General features: G+C 48.4%; 2 protein-coding genes across 3 annotated transcripts in view; one reads left to right on the top strand and one right to left on the bottom strand.

Annotated features, from left to right (window-relative positions):
* Positions 1-23,476, bottom strand: part of TMEM114 (transmembrane protein 114) — a 996,508-nt gene that overhangs the window by 36,234 nt on the left and 936,798 nt on the right. Inside the window, exons 2-3 of one of the 2 annotated variants that reach the window (XM_050774545.1) lie at positions 14,571-15,456; positions 14,165-14,245 (exon numbers count right to left, since the gene is read on the bottom strand). In XM_050774545.1, the coding sequence (XP_050630502.1) occupies positions 14,165-14,245; positions 14,571-14,790 (301 nt within the window). In that variant the 5' untranslated portion in view covers positions 14,791-15,456. Of the gene's footprint in view, positions 1-14,164; positions 14,246-14,570; positions 15,457-23,476 lie in introns of those variants that run through there. The other variant, XM_050774546.1, reaches the window with a different exon arrangement.
* The window catches only part of PMM2 (phosphomannomutase 2), a 278,683-nt gene that overhangs the window by 35,419 nt on the left and 219,788 nt on the right, over positions 1-23,476 (top strand). The gene's annotated exons all lie outside the window — the stretch shown is intronic.

Below are 23,476 nucleotides of genomic sequence, written 5' to 3'. Positions count from 1 at the left end.
TGTCGCCCGGGCTAGAGTGCAGTGGCCGGATCTCAGCTCACTGCAAGCTCCGCCTCCCGGGTTTACGCCATTCTCCTGCCTCAGCCTCCCGAATAGCTGGACTACAGGCGCCCGCCACCTCGCCCGGCTAGTTTTTTGTTTTTTTTTTTAGTAGAGACGGGGTTTCACCGTGTTAGCCAGGATGGTCTCGATCTCCTGACCTCGTGATCCGCCCGCCTCGGCCTCCCAGAGTGCTGGGATTACAGGCTTGAGCCACCGCGCCCGGCCTGGTGCGTGAAATCTTGCACACCTTTTGGTAATATGGAAAACCTGTTAAAACCAAACACAGATCTAAGGTCATGAGCCCTGATTCCCGTTCATCAACAAGCCTCTAATGAACCCCTGTGATGGAGAGAAAGAAAGAAACAGTTTCCAGGCCGGGCACGGTGGCTCATGCCTGTAATCCCAGCACTTTGGGAGGCCGAGACGGGCGGATCACAAGGTCAGGAGTTCAAGACTACCCTGGCTAACACGGTGAAACCCCGTCTCTACTAAAAAATAAAAATAAATAAATAAAAATAAAAATAAAGAAACAGTTTCCAGCTTCTGGGAACTGGCGTGGCGCTCGTAGCTAGACTGCGGTATTCTGCTGGATATAATATCGTAGAACTCCGACATCAGATGAGGTCATCTGAGACCACAACACAATGAGGCCCAGCAAGGGCACTCCACAGGCTGCCTAAGCAGAGGTGAAAACGAGGTCTCTGTACCACCCACAGAATATCCACACCTCCTTCTCCCAGCTGATAGGAGTGTCCCTCCTTGCTCAACACAGCTAGTCTGCCTCCCTGTAGATAAGATTGAGATATTCAGTCACAGAATTGTCTCCGCTTCCTGATATTACCCAGTCCAGAGCAAACCTCCAACTCCTCAGACCCTCCAAAGCCACCCGATCAAAGCCCGAATCCCCTAAGTCCTTCCTAGCAACCTCTTACTGAGACACCCCACGGCTCCCCATGGTGTGTGTTCTCCTTTGCTGCAATAAGTAATCAACCCCAACTTGAACTGCAGGGGTGTCCCCAGTGGTCTCTGGCTGGAGGGCATTGGCAGGGGCCAGGGGCTCTCCCAGGCACTGGCGAGCGGGGAGGATATGATGGAGCAGGACAGAGGTGGCAGGAATCAAAGGCCAGCAGGACCTGGATAATGTCTTTCTTGTGATGTATTCTTGCACATCCTGAATGCCCAATAACTTGCAACCCAGAACCTAGAAGGTAGTATATGCTCCCTGTGCAATGGATGGCTGAGCTAATGAATGAGAGAAGGAAGGAAGGAAGGAAGGAAGGAAGGAAGGAAGGAAGGAAGGAAGGGAGGGAGGGAGGGAGGGAGGGAGGGAGGGAGGGAGGGAGGGAGGGAGGGAGGGAGGGAGGGAGGGAGGGGGGAGGGAGGGAGGGAGGGAACTGAGCATTTGCTGAGCATCTAATAGGTGCATTATTTTGAGATGGGTATTGTAGAGGTACAAAGTTGAATCAGACATAAATCCCACCTCCTTGGAACTTATAATTCACAAAGGAAGTTCAGATGTAGACATAAATTGCTGTAATGTCAGGCGAAAGTGGTGCCTTAAGAGACTCAGACAGCCATGTGTTAGTTCAGAGATGCCAGGCTAAGTCCACATGATCACAGGCCCTCCATTTAAGGCAGTGAATTTTAGAGGAAAGTGTGGAGTATTTAGAGTCAGACCTGAGTGTGGTTCTTACTAGCCATGTGACTTCAGACAAGCTGCCCCATTGAGCTTCGATTTTCTCATCTGAAAAACGGAAATGGACCATATTCATCTTGACATAAGGACCACAGCAGATGACTGGGGCTCAAGCTCTCATCCAGAGCCACTTCCCTTCCCTCTGCTCTGCAGACCTAATTGGCCCTTTCCTTCTCCCACAGACCCTGAAGCTGTTAAAGGTGTCTGCCTTTAACAGCTAGAGAGGAATGATGCGGGGGCAGCTACTGCGTTGGACTCAAATGCAAACTTCCTGAACCTTGGATTTCCGCCTCAGTTCCGTCATTCCCTGTTGATGGTCTTGGGAGAGAAGGCTCTTCGGTCTGAGGTCAGCCAGATACTCTTACTAACCCTGTGACCTTAGGTAAGTCCCTTTACCTCTCTGAGCCCTCATTTCCTCATTTGTAAAAAATATTTAAGACCTGGCTGGGCGCGGTGGCTCACACCTGTAACCCCAGCACTTTGGGAGGCCGAGACGGGTGGATCACGAGGTCAGGAGATCGAGATCATTCTGGCTAACACAGTGAAACCCCATCTCAACTAAAAATACAAAAATAATAATAATAATAATTATCCAGGCGTGGTGGTGGCACCTGTAGTCCCAGCTACTCGGGAGGCTGAGGCAGGAGAATGGCGTGAACTCGGCAGGCGGAGTTTGCAGTGAGCCGAGATCATGCCACTGCACTCCAGCCTGGGCGACAGAGCAAGGCTCCATCTCAAAAAAAAAAAAAAAAAAAAAAAGAATTTAAGACCTAAGACCTCCCTGCAGGGTTGTTTTCCAGATTGGCAATGTTTTCTTTTTTTTTTTCTTTCTTTTTTTTTTTTTTTTTTTTTTTTTTTTGAGATGGAGTCTTGCTCTGTCACCCAGGCTGGAATGCAGTGATTCCATCTCAGATCGCTGCAACCTCCACTTCCTGGGTTCAAGCAATTCTCCTGTCTCAGCCTCCTGAGGAGCTGGGACTACAGGCACCCGCCATCACTCCTGGATAATTTTTGTATTTGTTAGTAGAGACAGCATTTCACTATATTGGTCAGGCTGCTCTTGAACTCCTGACCTCAAGTGATCCACCCACCCCGGCCTCCCAAAGTGCTGGCATTATAGGCATGAGACACCGGCAGTGTTTTCAAAAGCACTGCACTCAACCCTGAGCACATGCATTCATTCAGAAACAAACGCCTCGGGGTCCCCAGTGAGGGCCAAGCCCTGTCCTAGGGCCTGGGGACACCACATTGAACAAGGCCACTGCCCTGATGGAGTTCACAGATGGGCACAGGAGACAGAGTAGCCAGGAAGCAAGGAAACAAAGACCATTGCAGGTTGTGATGTCTCACAAAGGAAGTAAGTGTGATGATGCAGAAAAACAGGGGGCAGTGGCAGGGAGACCTTGTTCTTGGCCCAGGTGGTGGTATTCGTTTCCTGTGGCCACTGTAACACATGAAGGTAAACCGGGTGGCTTCCAAGCAACAGGAAATTGGTCTCTTACAGTTCTGGAGGCCAAAAGCACAAAATCGAGATATCAGCAGGACCATGTTCCCTTTGATGGTTCTAGGAGAGAATCCCTCCTCGCCTCTCTCATGTCCTGGGAGCCGTTGGCAATCTGTGAGGCTCCCTGGCTTGTGGCTACATCACTCCAATCCCTGCCTCCATCCACACATGGCCACCTTCTCTTCTTCTTATAAGGACACTTGTCATAGGATTTAGGGCCCACCAAGTTAGTCCAAGGTTACCTCATCTCGAGAGTCTGAATTACACCTGCAAAGATGCTCTTTCTGAATAAATCACTTTCGCAGGTACTGGGGCTTAGTTCATGAGCGTATCTTTTTAGGAGTGACGCCATCCACACAGTACCGCGTCTTGGATGGCATACAGTGGGTACTCAATAGATGATAGCTATGATTATTACATGGAATTACTAGTAATACTAAAATGTTGGCTGGGCATGGCGGCCCACACCTGTAACCCCAGCACTTTGAGAGGCTGAGACAGGTGGATCACCTGAGGTCAGAAGTTCAAGACCAGCCTGAGCAACATGGTGAAACCCCCTTTCTACTAAAAATACAAAAATTAGCTGGGCATGGTGGCACAGGCCTGTAATCCCAGCTACTTGGGAGGCTGAAGCAGGAGAATTGCTTGAACCTCGAAGGCGGAGGTCACAGTGAGCCGAGATTGTACCACTGCACTCTAACCTGGGTGACAGAGTGAGACTCCATCTCAAGAAAATAAAATAAAATATTGGCAGGGCATTGTTCCATCAATGGTAAACGTGTGTGCTCAAGTGCAGAGATATTTTAGATGCGAAATGCTTTGTTGCAAGTCAAGAGAAAAGCAAGCCCAGAAATCAGCAAAGATGTTCACACCAAAAACAAAAGAAGTGTTTGTGACTGCTCCATTATCGTGCTGTTGGAAGAGCTGCTCAAGGGGGAAAGCAGCCTTCCATGATGTTTGCAAGGTCGGGAAGCCCCGGGGTGGTCAGTGCTCTTACGCAGACTGGAGGGATGTCTCAAAGCTCTGGCAAAAGAAGAAGGTCTCAGGATCCACTTACTACAAGGAAGAAATATCACCGCCTTTATTTTCTAACCTTGTCAGTGTGACTTTGAGACTTCAGAAAGAGCTCAGAGCTATGCAGTCCTGTTATGCCCGGTAAGGAAGTGGCTTTAAAAATTTTATATATATATATATATATATCCTTGAGTCTGTCCTGGAGGATGGGGACTACCTCCAAGAGGTATTATTAGAATATGGAAAGAGCAGGAGTCTCCAAGCAAAGACGTGGGTTCAAATCCTGACTCTGCCTCTTACCCAAGCAAACCACATCATCGCTCAAAAGTCTCGTTTTCCTCACCTGTCAATTGGACTGCGACCTTCTAGAGCCGTGGGCACCGAATATGAGAATAATTGTCTCTTTCTCATCTTCAACTTAGACTCTGCCAGGTAGGAGTTTTTAATTCCCATTTCACAGGTGGGAAGATTGAGGTTCAGGGAACTTACATCAAATACCCCAAGATCTACTGGCCATGAAGTGTCAGAGCTGGAATGAGATTACAAAGGAAGTAGACAAAGGGGTCATGGGATTGCAGACGTGGACACGTACTCGAGCTTGAGAAGTTAAGAAAGGCTTCCTGAGTGGGGAGAGGTCTCAGCTGAGACCTGGAGACAAGACGGTGAGGCATTAACTGGGCTGAGAGGGAGGAGAGGGATTCCCAAAAGTGGGGACAGAAAATGCCAACATCCAGAAGCAGGAGACATCCAAAGTAGCAATATCTCAGCTCTTGCAGCTGGAGAGGTGAGCCAGGATCAAAAATAACCCTATGAGCCACACTAATGAGAAATCCAACCACAGAGGCAGCCCTCTTGGAGCTTGCTTTACATCAGCACATGATAACATTCTTCTTAGAAAAAATTAAAACAAGGCCCAGTACGATGCATGCCTGTAATCCCAGCACTTTGGGAGGCCAAGGCAGGCAGATCACTTGAGGCCAGGAGTCTGAGATCAGCCTGGCCAACATGGCGAAAACCCGTCTCTTGTAAAAACACAAAAAATAGCCGGACGTGGTGACATGTACCTGTAATCCCAGCTACTCGGGAGGCTGAAGCAGGAGAATCACTTGAACCTGGGAGGCAGAGGCTGCAGTGAGGTGAGATCACAGCATTGCACTCCAGGCTGGACGACAGAGTGAGACTCCATCTCAAAAGAAATTTAAAAAAAGAAAAAATTAAAACAAGACCCTTTTGGTCACCACTCCAAGCCCTGTGTCTTCCTCTCCTTTCCAGAGTGACCCTCTGTAAATGACTCAGTGTGCATCTTCCCAGTTTTTATACCTTTATAATTTTTCTATATATTCACATATTCCTCAAATTCTACAATGCACACTTGATCATACTTTTTTTGTTGTTTGTTTCTGAGATACGGTCTCACTCTAACACCTAGGCTGAAGTGCCATGGGCACTCAGCTCACTGCAACCTCCATCTCCCAGGCTCAAGCAATCAACGACTTCAGTCTCCCAAGTAGCTGGGACCACAGGTGCATGCCACCACGTCCAGCTAATTTTTTGTATTTTTGGTAGAGACAGGGTTTCACCATGTTGCCCCGACTGGTCTAGAACTCCGGAGCTCAAATGATCCACCTGCCTCAGCCTCCCCAAGTGCTGGGATTACAGGCGTGAGCCACCACACCCAGCCTTTATCATACTTTAACAGATCTGAAAACAGAGTATGTTTGACCATCCACAGCACCTCACAATCATAATTGGCAGTATATTTGTCTATCTTAATGGCACATAAAGTAAACGTGCATCTTACAATTTTGTTATATACCCGCAGAAAAGGTGTAATATTGGAGAGTTTCTTTGAGGTGGGGATAATAAATGACATCCTACTGCCCATAACACTCTGTAACTTGCTTTTTTCATTCCACAATACATCTTAATATTTTCTTTTTATAGGCTATATATTAATACTAATATGCATTAGTAGATTCTTTTTACAGGCTATATAATACTCCATAACATGAATATACACCTATAAATGTCTAGCCATTTCTCCATCTATGGACAGTGGGCTGTATATATCTTGTTTCTCAGTTTCAAACTGGTATGGTGAACTTCCTAGAAGCCTCACATGGCCGATACTAAGAAGTGGACTTGTGTGTGTGTGAGAGAGAGATAGGGTCTCACTCTGTCGCCCAGGCTGGAATGCAATTGTGTGATCTCGGCCCACTAAAACCTCTGACTCTTGGGCTCAAGCAATTCTTGTGCCTCAGACTCCCAAGTAGCTGGGACTACAGGCACACGCCACCGTGCCTGGCTAATTTTTGTATTTTTAGTAGAGACAGGGTTTTGCCACGTTGGCCAGGCTGCTCTCAAACTCCTGGCCTCAAGTGATCCACCACCTTGCCCTCCCAAAGTGCTGGGATTACAGGTGTGAGCCACCGGGCCCAGCCAGAAGTGGACTTGCTTTAAATATGAACTTTTGTTAGTTTAAAATGTGGCCTTGACTTTTTAATGGGCACCTCAGAAAGGCGGCCTGAAGCCCAGTCCCTTGTGCCCAGAGGAGCGAAGATCCACAGGCACCTGCTTCCTCCCTGCCTGCCTGCAGCACAGCTATGCGTAAATCACACCGAGAGTTCCTCCCTCCTGGGCTCAGGCAGCCTCTTCACGCACTTATGTTCCCAATCCTTGCTCTGTCCCTCACCTCCTCCACTCCTGCAATTTGCACCAGGCATCGTGGGTGGGCCGGTTTTAATTTTCCATGTCACTGCAACAGCCCAGCACCCAGAGAAACTGGAAATCAAATCTTGTGATTTTCCAACCTGGTCGCCTCAGAGGACAGCCAGGCCAGACCACTTCCTCTCAGTTCAGCTTCCACCACTGGCGTGCTGTGTTGGACAAGGCGTCTGACCTCTCTGGGTCTGGTGTCCTCATCTGGCCAGCCTGGCCTCTCTCACGGGCTCTTAGGAGACACAGCTGAGGTAAGACACAGAAAAAAAAAAAAAAAAACAGGAAGTGCCCTGAAGAAGCACTTTCCACATCAGCCTCCAGAAACACCAGTCTTCCTGCTATTTCTGGAACATACCAAGCTCAGTCCTGCCTCATGACTCTGAATCTGCTGTTCCTTCCCGTAATGCAGGTCTCTGGTTTCCTGTCTGAAAGAGGCAATGTTGGATAGCAGGACTCTGAACCCCAGAAACAGGCTAGGAGCTCCTCTGGGCTACCATGACCTCTAGTCTTAATATACACACATTACACTGAAACTATAATCAGTGTTGCATTGCTTCAATGGAGTAGAAACAAACTGCTAGGTAGGTTGGGTGTGGTGGTTCATGCCTGTAATCCCAGCACTTTGGGAGGCCGAGGTGGGTGGATCACTTGAGGTCAGGAGTTGGAGACCAGCCTGGCCAACATGGTGAAACCCCATCTCTACTAAAATTACAAAAATACAAAAATTATCCGGGCATGGTGGTGCACATCTGTAGTCCCAGCTACTCAGAAGGCTGAGGCAGGAGGCTCAGGATAATTGCTTGAATCCAGGAGGTGGAAGCTGCAGTGAGCCGAGATCTCAGCACTGCACTCCAGCCTGGGCAACAGAGCGAGACAGACAGACAAAAGAAAGAAAGAGAGAAAGAGAGACAGAGAGAGAGAAAGAGAGAGAGGGAGAAAGGGAAAGAAAGAGAGAGAGAGAGAGAAATTGCTAGGGTTCAAATCCTAGAAGTTCCAGTTACTGTGCAAACTTAAATACCATACCTAACTTCTCTATGTCTCATCTGCAAAATAAGGATGATAATAATAGTACCTCTTGGGCTGCTGTGAAGATTAAATGAGTAGATACAAACCAAGAGCTCAGAATAGTGTCCGGCACACAGCAACTGTCTCACCATGTTCTACACCAGGCAGCTGGCCCAGTACTGGGGATGAAATCAGTATGTACTGAGCAAATAAATGTGTCTGGTGGGTCTGCAATGATTCGCTCTATTTCATAGATGAAAAGCTTGAGGCTCAGGATGGCAATATGAATTAGAGCAGGAAGAGGAGGCATTAACTGAGCTCCTACTATGCACAAGGCCCAGTGCTGGCTGCTTTGTTTATGCGATCTCATTTCATCTTAGAACAGCCCATTTGTGGATGCAGGTGACTCATCAGAAGTCACACAGCTGGCCGAGCACAGTGGTTCAGGCCTGTTATCCCAGCACTTTGGGAGGCCAAGGCAGGAGGATCGCTTGAGCCCAAGAGTTCCAGTCCAGCCTGGGCAGCATAGTAAGACCCCCACCTCTACAAAAAAAAGTACAAAAATTAGTCAGGTGTAATGGTGAACATCTGTGGTCCCAGCTACTTGGGAGGCTGAGGCAGGAGAACTGTTTGAGCCTGGGAGGTGGAGGCTGCAGTGAGCTATGATCATGCTACTGCACTCCAGCCTGGGCAACAGAGCAAGACTCTGTCTCAAAAAAAAAAAAAAAAGTCCCACAGCCAGCAAGAAGCAGGGCCAGGATTTGAACCCCAGTGATATAGGCACATGTGGGTTTTGACCACCTCTACACCTAACAACAGCAACTTGATCTGCCTGTGACCATGTGACCACTCCTCCCCACCTTCCCACCCCTATCTATGGAGCTGATCCCAACCCACCCGGGTTACAAGTGGGCACATGACTCAGCCTGGCCAATCAGCATATTCCATCCCCTTGGCTCCAGGGATTGGCTCAGGACTGAGCATGTGACCCAATGTGGTCCAGTAGAAAACCTAGCTGGAAGTTTGGTGGAATTCTTGAGAAACAAAACGTCTCTCTTACTACGGTTGCTAAGGTGGGAGAGGATTTAGCTGAAAGCAGAACTCAAACAGAAGAAAGCAAAGCCCAAAACAAAGAGGAAAGAAATTGAGTTTAACAGTGGATTCCAGCAGACATGAGCTTTTCAGTTACCTGAACCAGTAATTTCTTTTCTTACTGAAGCCCGTAAGATTTGAGTTTCTGTCACTTGCCACCAAAAAGATCCTGGCTGATACAGCTAGCCTGGTTCATTCTAAACCATAGCTCTTTCATCTACACTGTGCTGAATTTGAAGACCTCCTTTCTACCAAAAATAATTCCAGTCCCTAGCCCAAGAAACAAACCCATGACTTCCCCAGAGCTAATCTGGAAGGCAGAACACTTCATTCAGCAAAGTGGATTTTGCTGACAAGGAACCTGTTTCATTGAAAACTTCTCTCTGTGGCTGAAAGACTGGAGGTTATGGGATGTACCTGTTTATGGACTTGATATTTCTGCTCAACTCCACTCTCCCAAGGTGGCTAAGTAGAATTAAGGAGATGTGTTACTCTGTTCTCATGCTGCTAATAAAGACATACCTGGCTGGGCATAGTGGCCCACCCTGTAATCCCAGTACTTTGGGAGGCCGAGGCAGGCAGATCACCTGAGGTCAGGAGTTCAAGACCAGCCTGGCCAACATGGTGAAACCCCGTCTCTACTAAAAATACCAAAAAAATAGCCAGGTGTGGTGGTGGGCACCCGTAATCCCAGCTACTCAGGAGACTGAGGCAGGAGAACCACTTAAACCCGGGAGGTGGAGGTTGCAGTGAGCCAAGATCGTACCATTGCACTCCAGCCTAGGCAACAAGAGCAAAACCCCATCTCAAAAAACAAACAAAAAAAAGGACATACCTGAGACTGGGTAATTTATAAAAGAAAGAGGCTTAATGAACTCATAGTTCCACACAGCTGGGGAGGCCTCACAATCCTGGCTGAAGGTGAATGAGGAGCAAAGTCACGTCTTATATGGTGGCAGGCAGGAGAGCTTGTGCAGGGGAACCCCCTTTATAAAACCATCAGCTCTCATGAGACTTATTCACTCTCATGAGAACAGCAGGGGAAAGACCTGCTCCCATGATTCAATTACCTCCCACCAGATCCCTCCCATAACATGTGGGAATTAAGGGAGCTACAATTCAAGATGAGATTTGGGTGGGGACACCGCCAAACCGTATCAGAAGGCAAGTTAGATCGTGGGACTTCCCTCACAGCCCTCCATCTGCCAGGTGATTACAGCGAATTACTTGGCACTGAAGTGGTCTCTCTGTGAGGGCTTTCTTAGAGGAAAAATCAAGATTTCTTCCCATACACCCCCACAAGGATTTGTCTAGGAGGCTGAACTTAAGAGAACATGCTGCTCGTCGAACATGCTGCTTGTCAGCTACCTTCTCCTCTATGGCCTCTGCAGCAGGTCCTTAAAGGAATGAAATGTCTTCATGTAATAGAAGAGCTTGGACCAAACTCAAAATTCATTTTGGAAGAAAAAGAGATTATGCGGAGGAAAAAAAAAAAAGCTCTTTCTGGGGGTGATTTGCAAGGAGTACATGGTATGAAGGGGCAGCTTGTCCTTTTCCCTGGATGGTATAATGGAAATAATAGCAGCTACCACTTATAGCACACTTACGGAGGCCAGGCACCACATTAGGCTCTTTAAATACACTCTCCTGTTTTAGCCTCACAATAACCTTAGAAAAAGAGATGACAATTATCCTCATTTTGCACAGGAGGGAACTGAGGCTCAGAGAGGTATAACGAAATAAGGAAACGCCCATGGTCACGTGCCTACTTGGCGGTGAAACTGCCGGTTAGCCCTAGGACTGAGGGTGAAAGAGTGAATAGACTGTGCATGTGAGTTATGCTGTTTCTCAAAATACTGGAACAAGCAGAGTTGTTGCATTGTCAAGTTTGAAGAGGAAGCCAGCCCAGTGCCTACTGTGGTTAGCCGTCCAATTGACCCACAGATGTAATAAGTCGGCTGAATGCCCACACCCAGCTTGGCAAAGGATCAGCACTCCATAGATGTTACTACCTCTAGAAGGAGGCTGGAAGGAAGGGCAAAGGAAGAGTTCATGCCTACTAAGCACTTACCATATGTCTGGAACCTTGATGTCAAGTCACTCCTTGCTGACAAGTCTGGTCATTCCTTTATGACTGGTCCTAGGCAAGGTCCATTTTGTTCATCCATTTTTATCCCCTCTCATGGAATTCTAACCATATCCCTTGATGGTATCCACATCTCAGTTTGATGGATGTGAACACTGAGGCCCAGAGAGGTTAAGACACCTATCCCAGGATCACAGAAGGCCTCTATAAGGGTTTTAGCTGGGACGTGACCCCCATTTCCCTCACTTCCATGACAATAATTCTTATAATTCGTTTTCTGTTGTTGTTGTTGTTGTTTTGAGACAGAGTCTCACTCTGTTGCCCAGGCTGGAATGCAGTGGCGCAATCTCAGCTCACTGCAATCTCTGCCTCCCAGGTTCAAGCGATTCTTGTGACTCAGCCTCCTGAGTAGCTGGGACTACAGGCATGTGCCACCAAACCAGGCTAATTTTTATATTTTTAGCAGAGATGGGGTTTCATCATGTTGGCCAGGCTAGTCTCGAACTCCTGACCTCAGGTGATCTGCATCAGCCTCCCAAAGTGCTGGGATTACAGACATGAGCCACCATGCCTGGCCAAATTCTTATAATTCTTGAAACAGTGCTTCAAAGACACTCAAAGTTCCCCGTTGTGCAGTTTGGGGCTCAGGACAGAGCATGCAGTACCTTCACCTTTCGTCAACTCCCACACATTCCAGGTGTCTAGGGTATGTCTCCTTTGGTGGGACTTCACACAGCAGTGTGCAGGAGCTGACTCATCAACTCACGAGACCCAATTAAGATTTTGAGAATTTTGTGAGCCAGGTAACATCATGTTGGTATCTTGAAATTGGCCATGGTAGAAGTATTTGCACCACAGAAATTGGCAAATGCTACAAACCAGGGCTTTATTTCTTTTAATTTTGCAGAGATCCAGTGGTTCAATATTTCCAGCATGCCTCTGGACTTTAGAGAAACAGTTTCAGTTCACCATAAACCCATACATTCATACAATAAATACATATATTGAGCTCCACCTATAGCATAATATAATTTGCACTCACTAACATGTTTGTTCAGCAAACTTTGACTCGTGGGCTACTATGTGCCAGGTTCTATGCTAAATATTGGGAATTCAGCAGTGGCAAGATAGACATGGTCCTTGTCCCCATGAAGCTTTCAATCTAACGAAGGAGTCAGATTTAAACCCCCCCAAAAAAAGTCATACAACCTGCACTATGAGTGGGAGTTAGCCAAGTCAAGGTGGTGGGATAAAAGCAGGGAGATTCCAGGTAGAAGGAACAGCCTGTGCAAAATCTTTGTGGCAGGAGGAAACTTGGCATGTTCCAAGAACTGACCAAGGCCAGCCCAGCTGGAGAGAAAGGAGTAAAAGGGAGAATGGGGCTGGAGAGGGACCTACCAGGCCTTGTGGGCCATGCTAGGCACTTGTCTATTTTTTTATCCACAGCCTCAATAAGTCTATCAAAAACTGCTCATGCCTATAATCTCAGCACTTTGAGAGACTGAGGCAGGAAGATCGCTTGAGCTTAGGAGTTTGAGGCTGCAGTGAGCTATGATCGTGCCACTGCATTCCAGCCTGGGCAACAGAACAAGACCCTGTCTCTGGGTAGGGTTGGGTGGAGGGAGAAGGTCAGGCACAGTGGCTCACACCTGAAATCCCAACACTTTGGGAAGCCAAGGCAGGAACATCACTTGAGGCCAGGAGTTCAAGACCAGCCTGGGAAACATAGTAAGACCCTATCACTATTTAAAATAAATAAATAAATAAATATCTTTTTTAATTAAAAAAAAAAAAAAAAACCTGGTACCAATGCAGTGGCTCACACCTGTAATCCTAGCACTTTGGAAGGCTGAGATGGGCAGATCACTTGAGGTCAGGAGTTCGAGACCAGCCCGGCCAACATGATGAAACTCCATTTGTACTAGAAATACAAAAAATTAGCCGGGTGTGGTGGCAAGCACCTGTAGTTTCAGCTACTCGGGAGGCTGAGGCAGGAAAATTGCTTGAACCTGGGAGGAGGAGGTTGCAGTGAGCCAAGATTGTGCCACTGTACTCCAGCCTGGGTGACAGAGCAAGACCCTGTCTCAAAAAAAACCTGCCCACATTTTCAAAGCCTACAAAACTCGGTCTTCATTTCCTCATCAGATCGTCCTACAGAACCTCTCTGGGCCTCCTCATTGGAAAAATGAAGGCAGAAATGAAGATACTGATAACTTCATAGGGTGTGGCTATAGGAATCAAATGAAGACATAGATGAAAAGCAGTTCGCTCCATGTCTGGCTTATCACAAGCCTCAATGAATTGAACTGTTACGTTTACTTCCCTCCCTCCACAAATGCTTGTTCATCCCATTTCCTTTCTTGCTTTCAGTCCTCACAACTTTTACTGAGTTCCAGGCGCTGAGCTGGGTACTAAGAACCAACTCTGAATAACAGGGACACAATGGCCCTGGGAGGAGGGGCTGTTCCCACCTCCTAATTGCCTGGCTCCAATCACATATTTATATGCATATTTTTATCGTACCCCACTACTGCAAAGTCCTTGTTCTAGGAAATGTGGATACAAACAACGCTGGCATGGAATCTGTGGAATGAGACCTCTCTTTTCACCATTCACCTCCCCAGGCTAATTTAGGTCTCTGCAGGGTCTTCCCACCTTCCCCTCATCACGCTGCTCTTCACTCTGAACTCTAACTGCGCATCTCCACATTTGTCCCCAGCACCATTGTGAGCTCCTTAAGGGGATGGCCTGTGTCTTAACCATCAATCAAAACGGTGCAAAGAACGCCATTAGTCAACGTCAGCTGAATGAACCCTAAACCATAAAACGTCACAGGTGGATCAGGAGAGACCCCACCCCTGGGTCTTATGCCCACTGCATTCTCAGGCCGGACTGTCAGAGGCCACCCCAGCCACCCCCTCCGCAACCTCTGAAGTTTGGGGAAAGGCTCCAGAACCCACGGCTAGGACTGGGGCGCTTCCTCCATCCTCACCCTCCCCAGACTCACTGAGAAGTTGCCGGCTGGATTCGCTGACTGTCACGTTCTCCAGCCAGAAGGGGTTCATCAGCGGTGTGCACGGGCTCTGGACTGGATAGGACGGAGGAATCCATGGGCGCAGGACCCCGGAGTTCTGCGCAGAACCCTCGTCTGCGGCTTTGCCCCCATGCTCACCCTAAATGCCCCACCCGGGGAGGGCATGGGGAGAACTAGAGCAGTTGGGATCGCAGGCGGGCGCCTCTCGGAAGGGCTTTCACAGTCCCGGCCTTCTGCTCACCTTCCCCCCGAGTCTCTAGACATTGCATTCTAGGAACTTGGGGGAGGAGAGCGCGCCAAGCAACAGGTCCCAAGCGAGCAGGGCACCGCGCAGGGGGAGTTCGCAGCCACAGCTCCCAGCCCCGGGGTGCAACCTTACCCCGGCAGGTCCGCCAGAGACCGGAGTGGGAGCTCAGAGGCTCCAGCTGGCTGCGATTGATGGACCCCAGCAGGTCCTGTGCCCCCGGGCCGCTCCTCTCCAATCGCTCGGTGTCAATGATGTACCAGAAGTCCGTGCCGATGGCGGCCGCCAGAAGCACAAAGCTGAGCGCCCCGGTCAGCGCAGCCGCGCCGGCCAGCCCGCCCAGGTGCACCCGCATCGCCGAGCCCAGGACCAGCAGCCGCGGGTTCCTGCGGCCGAGGCGCGACCCCTCTGTGCCCGCCCCCGTCACCAGTAGGCCACCGCGGGCTCCCAGCTCCACCGCCGGAGCCGCCGAGCTCAGATCTGAAAGCCTTTCGTTTGGACCCCTAGCCCTAGCTCAGACCCTGGATCCACCCTCAGAGCCTCACCTGCCGGCTCCGATCTGCACGCGCGCCCGCTCAGCCCCCGTCCACGTTCCCAGCCCTCCAATGCCAGCTCTACCTGCAGACCCCCTCACCTGTGTGCTGTCCGACCTCCACCTCCGCCTTCAGACCCTCCTGGAAGCCCTAGTCCTTCCCCACCAGCACCTTAACCCACCTTGTCCCCCAGCCCCACTCCACCCTCAGCCCTCCACGCCCAGCCCAAGCGGACTCTCTCACTTCAAAATCCTCACTTTCCCCAGACCCCTACTCCCTCCATTCCCCTGCCTCACTCTCCACGAACCCTTCCCCCGACCCTAGATGCTCCCCTCTCTGCTCCCCTCTCTGCCTCTGACTCTGGCTTTCCGCCCTAACCCTTTTTCTTGGCCCCACACTGCCAGCTCCCCACTCCCAGCCCTGCTCTCCAGGGTCTTCCCGCAGCTCCTGCTCTGGCCGGGTCGCAGCTGACCCTCTGCGCCCTCCTTCTCACCGCCGAGGACAAACTCGGAGTGCGCACGCAGCACAGACAGGGGCGGTCCCCAGCCCTGGAGTGCTGGAGGCTACGAGTGTGGAAGGGAAGGCGGCCTTGGGACCACCTGGGGCAGTAGGAAGGAGGGGTGTGGCGGGCCTCACAGTCCTGCCAAGATTTGCAAATCATCTCCAAGAGTCCCTCCAGCTCCAAGCACCCTTCCTCCAAAATCCACCTTCAAGTGTAGTCTGGGCTGACTAGAATGGGAAAAGGCACATTAATTTTTCATAAAAGTTCTCTAAAGCACTGAGGTAGTCCAGGTCCTCAGAATCTATCATTTGTACCCCCAAAGTCTTTCTTCATTATCATAGCCACCACCACTGCCACCATCACCACCACCATCACCATCACCACCACCACCACCATCACCATCATAACCACCATCACCAGTACCATCACCACCACCAACACCATCACCACCACTGCCACCATCATCACCACCAACACCATCACCACCACCATCACCATCATCACCACCACCATCACCAACATCACCCCCACCACCAACACCATCACCACCACATCACCATCATCACCACCACCATCACCACCGGCAGCATCACCAACACCACCAGCAGCATCACCAACACCACCACCATCATCACCACCACCACAGACAGCAACACCATCACCACCACCATCACCATCATCAGCACCACCACCACCACCATAATCACTACCATCGCCATCATCATCATCACCACCATCACCACCACCACCATCACCATGGACAGCAACACCATCACCACCACCATCACCATCATCCCCACCAACGCCACCACCATCATCACTACCATCACCATCATCATCACCACCAGCAGCATCACCAACACCACCACCAGCAGCATCACCACCACCACTACCACCATCACCACAGACAGCAACACCATCACCATCATCTTCATCACCATCATCACCACCACCACCATCCCCATGGACAGCAACACCATCACCACCACCACCACCATCACCATCATCCCCACCAATGCCACCACCATCATCATTACCATCACCATCATCATCACCACCACCATCATCATCATCACCACCATCACCACCAGCAGCATCACCAACACCACCACCATCATCACCACCACCACCACCAGCATCACCACCATCATCACTACCATCACCATCATCTTCATCACCACCATCACCACCACTACCACCATCACCACCAGGAGCAGCATCACCAACACCACCACCATCATCACCATCATCATCACCACCACCACTACCATCACTATCACCACCATTGCCATTGTCATCACCATCGTCGTCATCACCACCACCAACAACAACCACCACCATCATACCACCATCACCATCATCATCACCATCATCACCACCATTATCACTATTACCACTGCCATCATTACCATCACCACCACCACCACCATCACCATCATCATCATCACTACCACCACCAGCACCAGCACCACTCTCCTCTTTATCATCACCATCACTCTTATCCATTCAACCACCTTCTTCACCACCATAAAACCTTTTATTCTGTAAAGAAATACTTCTGGTACCTTCTATGTGTCTGATCCTATAGTCTATGTTAAGAATATAGGCGTGAACAATCCAAAAAGAAGTCCTGCCCTTAAGAAGTATAGGGTTCAGGCTTCCCAGCCTTTTACACACAGGGGACACAGAGAAAATACCTATATTTGCATGGCTTATTAATAGAAAAGGCTTCTAGATACTGGGGATGACCAATCCTCAGGAGTTACAGCTACTAAAGGCCCCTCAAGGCTGACCTTATGGCTGAGGAATCAAAATCTTGGCACTCCTGTGATCCATTCTTTTTTTTTTTTTTTTTTTTTTTTGAGACAGAGTCTCGCTCTGTCGCCCAGGCTGGAGTGCAGTGGCTGGATCTCAGCTCACTGCAAGCTCCGCCTCCCGGGTTTACGCCATTCTCCTGCCTCAGCCTCCCAAGAAGCTGGGACTACAGGCGCCCGCCGCCTCGCCCGGCTAGTTTTTTGTATTTTTTAGTAGAGACGGGGTTTCACCATGTTAGCCAGGATGGTCTCTATCTCCTGACCTTGTGATCCTCCCGTCTCGGCCTCCCAAAGTGCTGGGATTACAGGCTTCAGCCACCGTGCCTGGCCCTGTGATCCATTCTTAAGGGACCATTGTGTCAAGGTCCAAAAGTTGACAGGTGCTGGTCAAGTTGGAAGAGAATCATCAAAGTGTGCTTAAGACAGGGTGCTATGAGAGAAAGTACCAGAGGGGAGATCTCACTGGGCTTCTCTGAGGAAGTGACATTGACACTGAGACATGAAGGATATAAAAGTATCCATGTCTAGAGAATGGCTTATATGAGGGGTTTCGTCCATTCTAGAGAAGTCGAAAGAAGGGCTATCAGACTAGAATGTAGTAAGGGAAGAGCAAGCAGAGGGAAATCAGATGGAGGGTATAAGAAGTGGTCAGGTCACACAGGTCTTGAGATCCACGATAGAGTTTCGATTTTAGTCCAAACTACTGAACCGTTTTCAGCACGAAAGTAGAATGTTCTAACTAACGTATTAAAAAATCTCACTATGCTTGCTGTAGTGTGGAATATAGAATATAGAGAGACAAGAAAGGGAACAAGAAGGCCAGTTAGGAGGACATCGTAGAAGCAGCAGCAAGATCCTGCTGACTTGGGCTAGGGTGGGGGCAGCAGTGAACAGACAGTAAAGTGTAGAGTTTTTAAAAGTTGAGGGAGTAGAACTGGTAGGGTTTGGTGATAGGCTGGGGTTGAGAATTATCCTTTTCCTTGTTACTTTATTCTTCCTTGCCAATACCACCTTAATCTGTATCACTGTCATCCTCATCTTCATTATCAAGGGCATCAGCACCCTGGCAGAGCTATCACCAGCAAGAATATACCCTGCCTTGATTCTGCAGACCATTCTGTTTCATCACCCCTCCACCACTATCTTGATGAAAATAGATCTTTTCCAAAACCATCATCACTGATAATTTTGCTGTCAACTCCATCACACTTCTACTATTATCTTTACTTCCACCATCATCCAAATAGTCCTCACCATCAACTTGAGAGATGCAGGTAAAATGCAGTTGAGGCTGATCCCAGGAGCCCTTACAATGTCTTTGAGGTTCAATCTCTTCCCTCTTTCTCTTCTCCTTGCCATCCCTCAATTGTTTTCCTCTTGGTTGACTTCACTTTTCAAGCAGGCTCTCATTTGTTCAATCATAGGAGCCAGTTTCACAGCTTAGCAACTCCAAGAAAAAGAAATAATCTCTCTCTCAAAAGTGCCAGATCCCCAGAATTCAATCTCATTGGCCTGTTTTTGGTCATGTGCCCATCTCTGAATCAATCTCTGTCACTCAAAGGGACCAGATGTGCTAATTGGCCAAGCCTCAGTCACCCGTCTACTCCTGGAGCCAGAGTGGGAGAAGTCAGTCCCACCCTAAATATTTGAGTTCAACTATGATAGCAAAGATATAGAATCAACTTAAATGCCCATCAATGGTAGATTAGATAAAGAAAATGTGGTACACTACACCATGCAATACTATGCCGCCATAAAAAAGAACGATATTATGTCCTTTGTAGGAACATGGATGGAGCTGGAAGCCATTATCCTTAGTATATTAACACAGGAACAGAAAACCCAATATTGCATGTTCTCACTTACAAGTGGGAGCTAAATGATAAGAACACACGGACACATAGAAGGGAACAACGACACTGGGGCCTACCTGAAGGTGGACAGTGGGAGGAGGGAGAGGATCAGAAAAAAAATAACTAATAGATACTAGGCTTAATACCTGGATGATGAAACACTCTGTATAACAAACCCCTGTAACATGAGTTTACCTGTATAACAGACCTGCATATGTGCCCTTGAATTTAAAATAAAAGTGTTGTTTAAGCCATTTGAGCTGAAAGGTGTTATGATTGCTAAATGTGACAAACAAAAATACAGGAAATCCAGTTAAATTTTAATTTTAAATAAACAGTGAATAATTTTTCAGCATATGTCCCATGCAATACTTGAGGTATACTAGAAAAACTTTTAGGCCGGGCGTGGTGGCTCACTCCTGTAATCCTAGGACTTTGGGAGGCTGAGGCGGGTGGATCATGAGGTCAGGAGATCGAGACCATCCTGGCTAACACAGTGAAATCCCGTCTCTACTAAAAATACAAAAAATTAGCCGGGCATGGTGGCGGGCACCTGTAGTCCCAGCTACTCGGGAGGCTGAGGCAGGAGAATGGTGTGAACCCGGGAGGCGAAGCTTGCAGTGAGCCGAGATCGCGCCACTGCACTCTAGTCTGGGAGACACAGCGAGACTCCATCTCAAAAAAAAAAAAAAAAAGAAAGAAAAAAGAAAAAAAAAAATTTTGTGTTATCTGAAGTTAAAATTTAACCAGATGGCTTCTATTGTATCCAGCAAACCTAGCGGACTCCTGAAAGAAAAACCAAGGTGCCATTATCAGAACCAAGAGAACGGACAATGGCAGGCCAAAACAGGGGTTGCCCCCTGCACCCACCGTGGGCCTGTCACTTCACTGGGTCCCATGTTCCTCATCTATATAAGGAGACCTTCTTCCAGGTTCCTGGGCAAAGATAACCTTATAGGTTTCGATGTATTTTCCCCGAGGGTTTTAATGTACTCCACCTGAATCATGCTCAGTCATTCTAAAAGGAACAGAAAGTAATTTTTTTTTTTTATGATTCTGAGGAGGAGAGGAGCACATCAAACATCATGTAATATCATTACTCAGCCAGTCAACTGAAGAGGCTTGATAAAATCTGAAAGCTCCCAAGGCCAGATCCAAACAAGCCATGGCGTTTAAGATTAAGGCTACACCAGGCACCGTGCTAGCTCACTACAGCGTGGGGGAGCACAACGTTCAGCAAGGATTGCAGAGGCTGGTTTTGAGTCTTAAATCAGCATCTGACAGGCTGTCTGAGCCCAGAGAAGTTGTCTATTATCTGGGCGTGGCGGCGGGCACCTGTAATCACAGCTACTCAGGAGGCTGAGGCAGGAGAATCGCTTGAACCCAGGAGCCGGAGGTTGGAGTGAGCTGAGATCGCGTTACTGCACTCCAGCCTGTGTGATAGAGTGCGACTGTGTCTCAAAAAATAAGGTAAGTGGAAAGCACTTTCAGAAGTGTGGAGGGAAATGCACGTTAAGAATGAAAAGAGGAAATATTTTAAAAGAAAGAGAAGGAAAGGGCTGGGCATAGTGGCTCATGCCTGTAATCCCAATGCTTTGGGAGTCTGAGATGGGGGGATCACTTGAGGCCAAGAGTTCCAGAACAGACTGGGCAACATAGCAAGACTCTATCTCCGTCAAAAAAATAATAAAAATAAAAAATTAGCTAGGCGTGATGGCACACCTATAGTCCCAGCTACTTGGGAGGCTGAGGTGGGAGAATCACTTTAGTCCAAGAGTTTGAGGCTGCAGTGAGCTATGATCATGCCACTGTACTCCAGTCTGGGCAATACAGTGAGACCCTGTCCCTAAAAAAATAAAAAATATATATATTTAAAAGAAAGAATAAAGGAAGAGGGAGGGAGGTATCAGGATGTAGGGAAGAAAGGTTACCTCTTATTATGAAGCACTGAGGCATCATAGGGAAAAAATGATATTTTTTAAAAAATTAATGAGACCCAGATTTGGCTGCCAGCTCTTTTACTCACCATTATGTGAACTTGAGTAAGTCCCTTTTTCCTGGAGCCTCAGTTTCCCTATTTCTACATGTATCTTACAAATAGAGTTGCAGAGGAATTTAATAAGATAATGTATAAAAAGCGTCTGAAACATAGTAGATGTTCAATAAGTCCATGAATTCCCTTCCCCTTTCCCAGTTCCCAGGAAGTTCTCTGACCTGGACAGTTTGTTCTAGCCCAGACTGAGCCCAGATGGGTCAGCAGGGAAACCTTGGGGCATCAGTTAAACATCTAAGGTCGGGCACTTCGGCTCACACTTGTAATCTCAGCACTTTGGGAGGCCGAGGCAGGAGGATCACTTGAGCTCATGAGTTTGAGACCAGCCTGGGCAACATGATGAGACCCAGTCTCTACCAAAAATAAAAAATAAAAAAAATAGCCAGAAGTGGTGATGTGCACCTGTGGTCCCAGCTACTCAGGAGGCTGAGGTGGGAGGATCACTTGAGCCTAGGGGGCAGAGGTTGCAGTGAGCCGAGACTGCGCCACAGAACTCTACCTTTGGTGACAGAGTGAGACCCTGCCTCAAAAAAAAAAAAAAGAAAAAAAAAAAAGCATCCACCCCAGGTCACTGCCACACCCACAAAGTCCTCACAACTATTCAATCAGAGAGGTGATGTATGCCCATTTTACAGATGCGGAAGTTGAGGTTCAGAGTTTGAGCAACTTGCCCAAGGTCAATAACTTTGCAGAGATGGCATAACTGTCTGACTCAACAGATGACCACCCATGAGTGCCCTGAGAACTGGACTCTTGATCTCCTTCTCTATCTCAGGACATTACCACCTCAGGAAACAGAGCTATCATGTCCTCTGTTGCCTTCACAGAAACATGGAAGCCATTCAGCGCTCTTCTCACCTGCAAGGCCCACAACCAAGACATCACCACCTCCGATCAGTTCGACTTCCAAAATGTATTATGTATCTGCAACTCTCCATCTTCACAGCCATGTCATTAATATTTCTTTGTTTCTCTGCCTGGATGCTACAAAACCTCCTACCTGGTTATAACCAACTGTCATTTCCAAACATGGTAGCAGCAATATTGCCCATGCCACAGGCTCTTCTCCAGTGGACTTTGACACTCCCCAGCAAAATGTTGACTGTATTTCTCCACTGCCTCAAAGCTGAGGAGGACTGTGCTTGTTTTCACCAATAGAATTTGGCAGAAAAGATGCTGGGCCGGTTCCAGGCACTACCCTTAACTGGCCTGGGAGTCTCCATTTTCAATCTCTTGGAAGTTGGCTACCATGTAAGGATGCAAATTCCTGGAGACCACCCTTCTGTGAGAAGCCTGGGTCATGAGGAAAGGCTGGAGGATGAGATGCCAGAGAGCAGGTGGATGGGGCCAGGGAGAACCAAGGTGCCAGGCTTATGAGTGGAGAGGCCATCTTGGAAGTAGACCCTCCAGCTCCAGCACCTCCATCTGCTGCCACATGGATTAGAGATGAACCCCCCAGCAGAGCCCTTCCTGAATTCCTAAACCAGAAAAGCATGAACAAAATAAAACAGTTGTTTTAAGCCAGAGAATTGGGGGGTAGCTTGTTACACAGCTATTAATAACTTGAACACTGGTGCCCCTGCTTCTGCTGTTGTCTGCCATTGCCCCACCACCACTATGACCATCCATTCTTACAAAAGCCTGCACGGTCATCAGGAAACACAGCTCAGAACATGTCATTCATTTTCCCACAGCTTCTTTATGGCTTCGCATTTGCTAAGACAATCCTACTTGAGGCCTGTCCCCACTCCCAGTCTGTTAGTTCAGGTTTTCTAAGAAGCTGACACAGACAGGGTTAGATCTACAAGGCTTTCACTAGGATCAATACCAGTGTGAAAGGGAATAGAATGGAGGATAAATAGCCCCCAGTGATCTCATCCGTTAGGGCAGGGGAAAGCTCTGAGCATGTTCTACTCTGGCTCCCAGAGGTTCCCAAGGAGACTGAGTTGCAGCTCCCCAAAGTGGTGTCCTGCTCAATAGTACAGCTTATATTGGTTTACTTTTCTTCTCCCTCCTGCATCTCAATTCCCCACTCTTGTACCAGGGCATCCTAGGATAACCCTCCAAATAAAATTACTTGCCCTCAGCCAGGCACGGTAGCTCATGCCTGTAATCCCACCACTTTGGGAGGCCGAAGCAGGTGGATCACTTGAGGCCAGGAGTTCGAGAACAGCCTGGTCAACATGACAAAACCCCATCTCTACAAAAAATTAGCTGGGTGAGGTGGCACACGCCTGTAGTCTCCGCTACTCAGGAGGGAGGCTAAGGCAGAAGAATCGCTTGAAA

This window comes from Macaca thibetana, chromosome 20, assembly GCF_024542745.1.
Source record: "Macaca thibetana thibetana isolate TM-01 chromosome 20, ASM2454274v1, whole genome shotgun sequence".
NCBI lineage: Eukaryota > Metazoa > Chordata > Mammalia > Primates > Cercopithecidae > Macaca > Macaca thibetana.
This window is presented reverse-complemented; position numbering and strand designations above follow the sequence as displayed.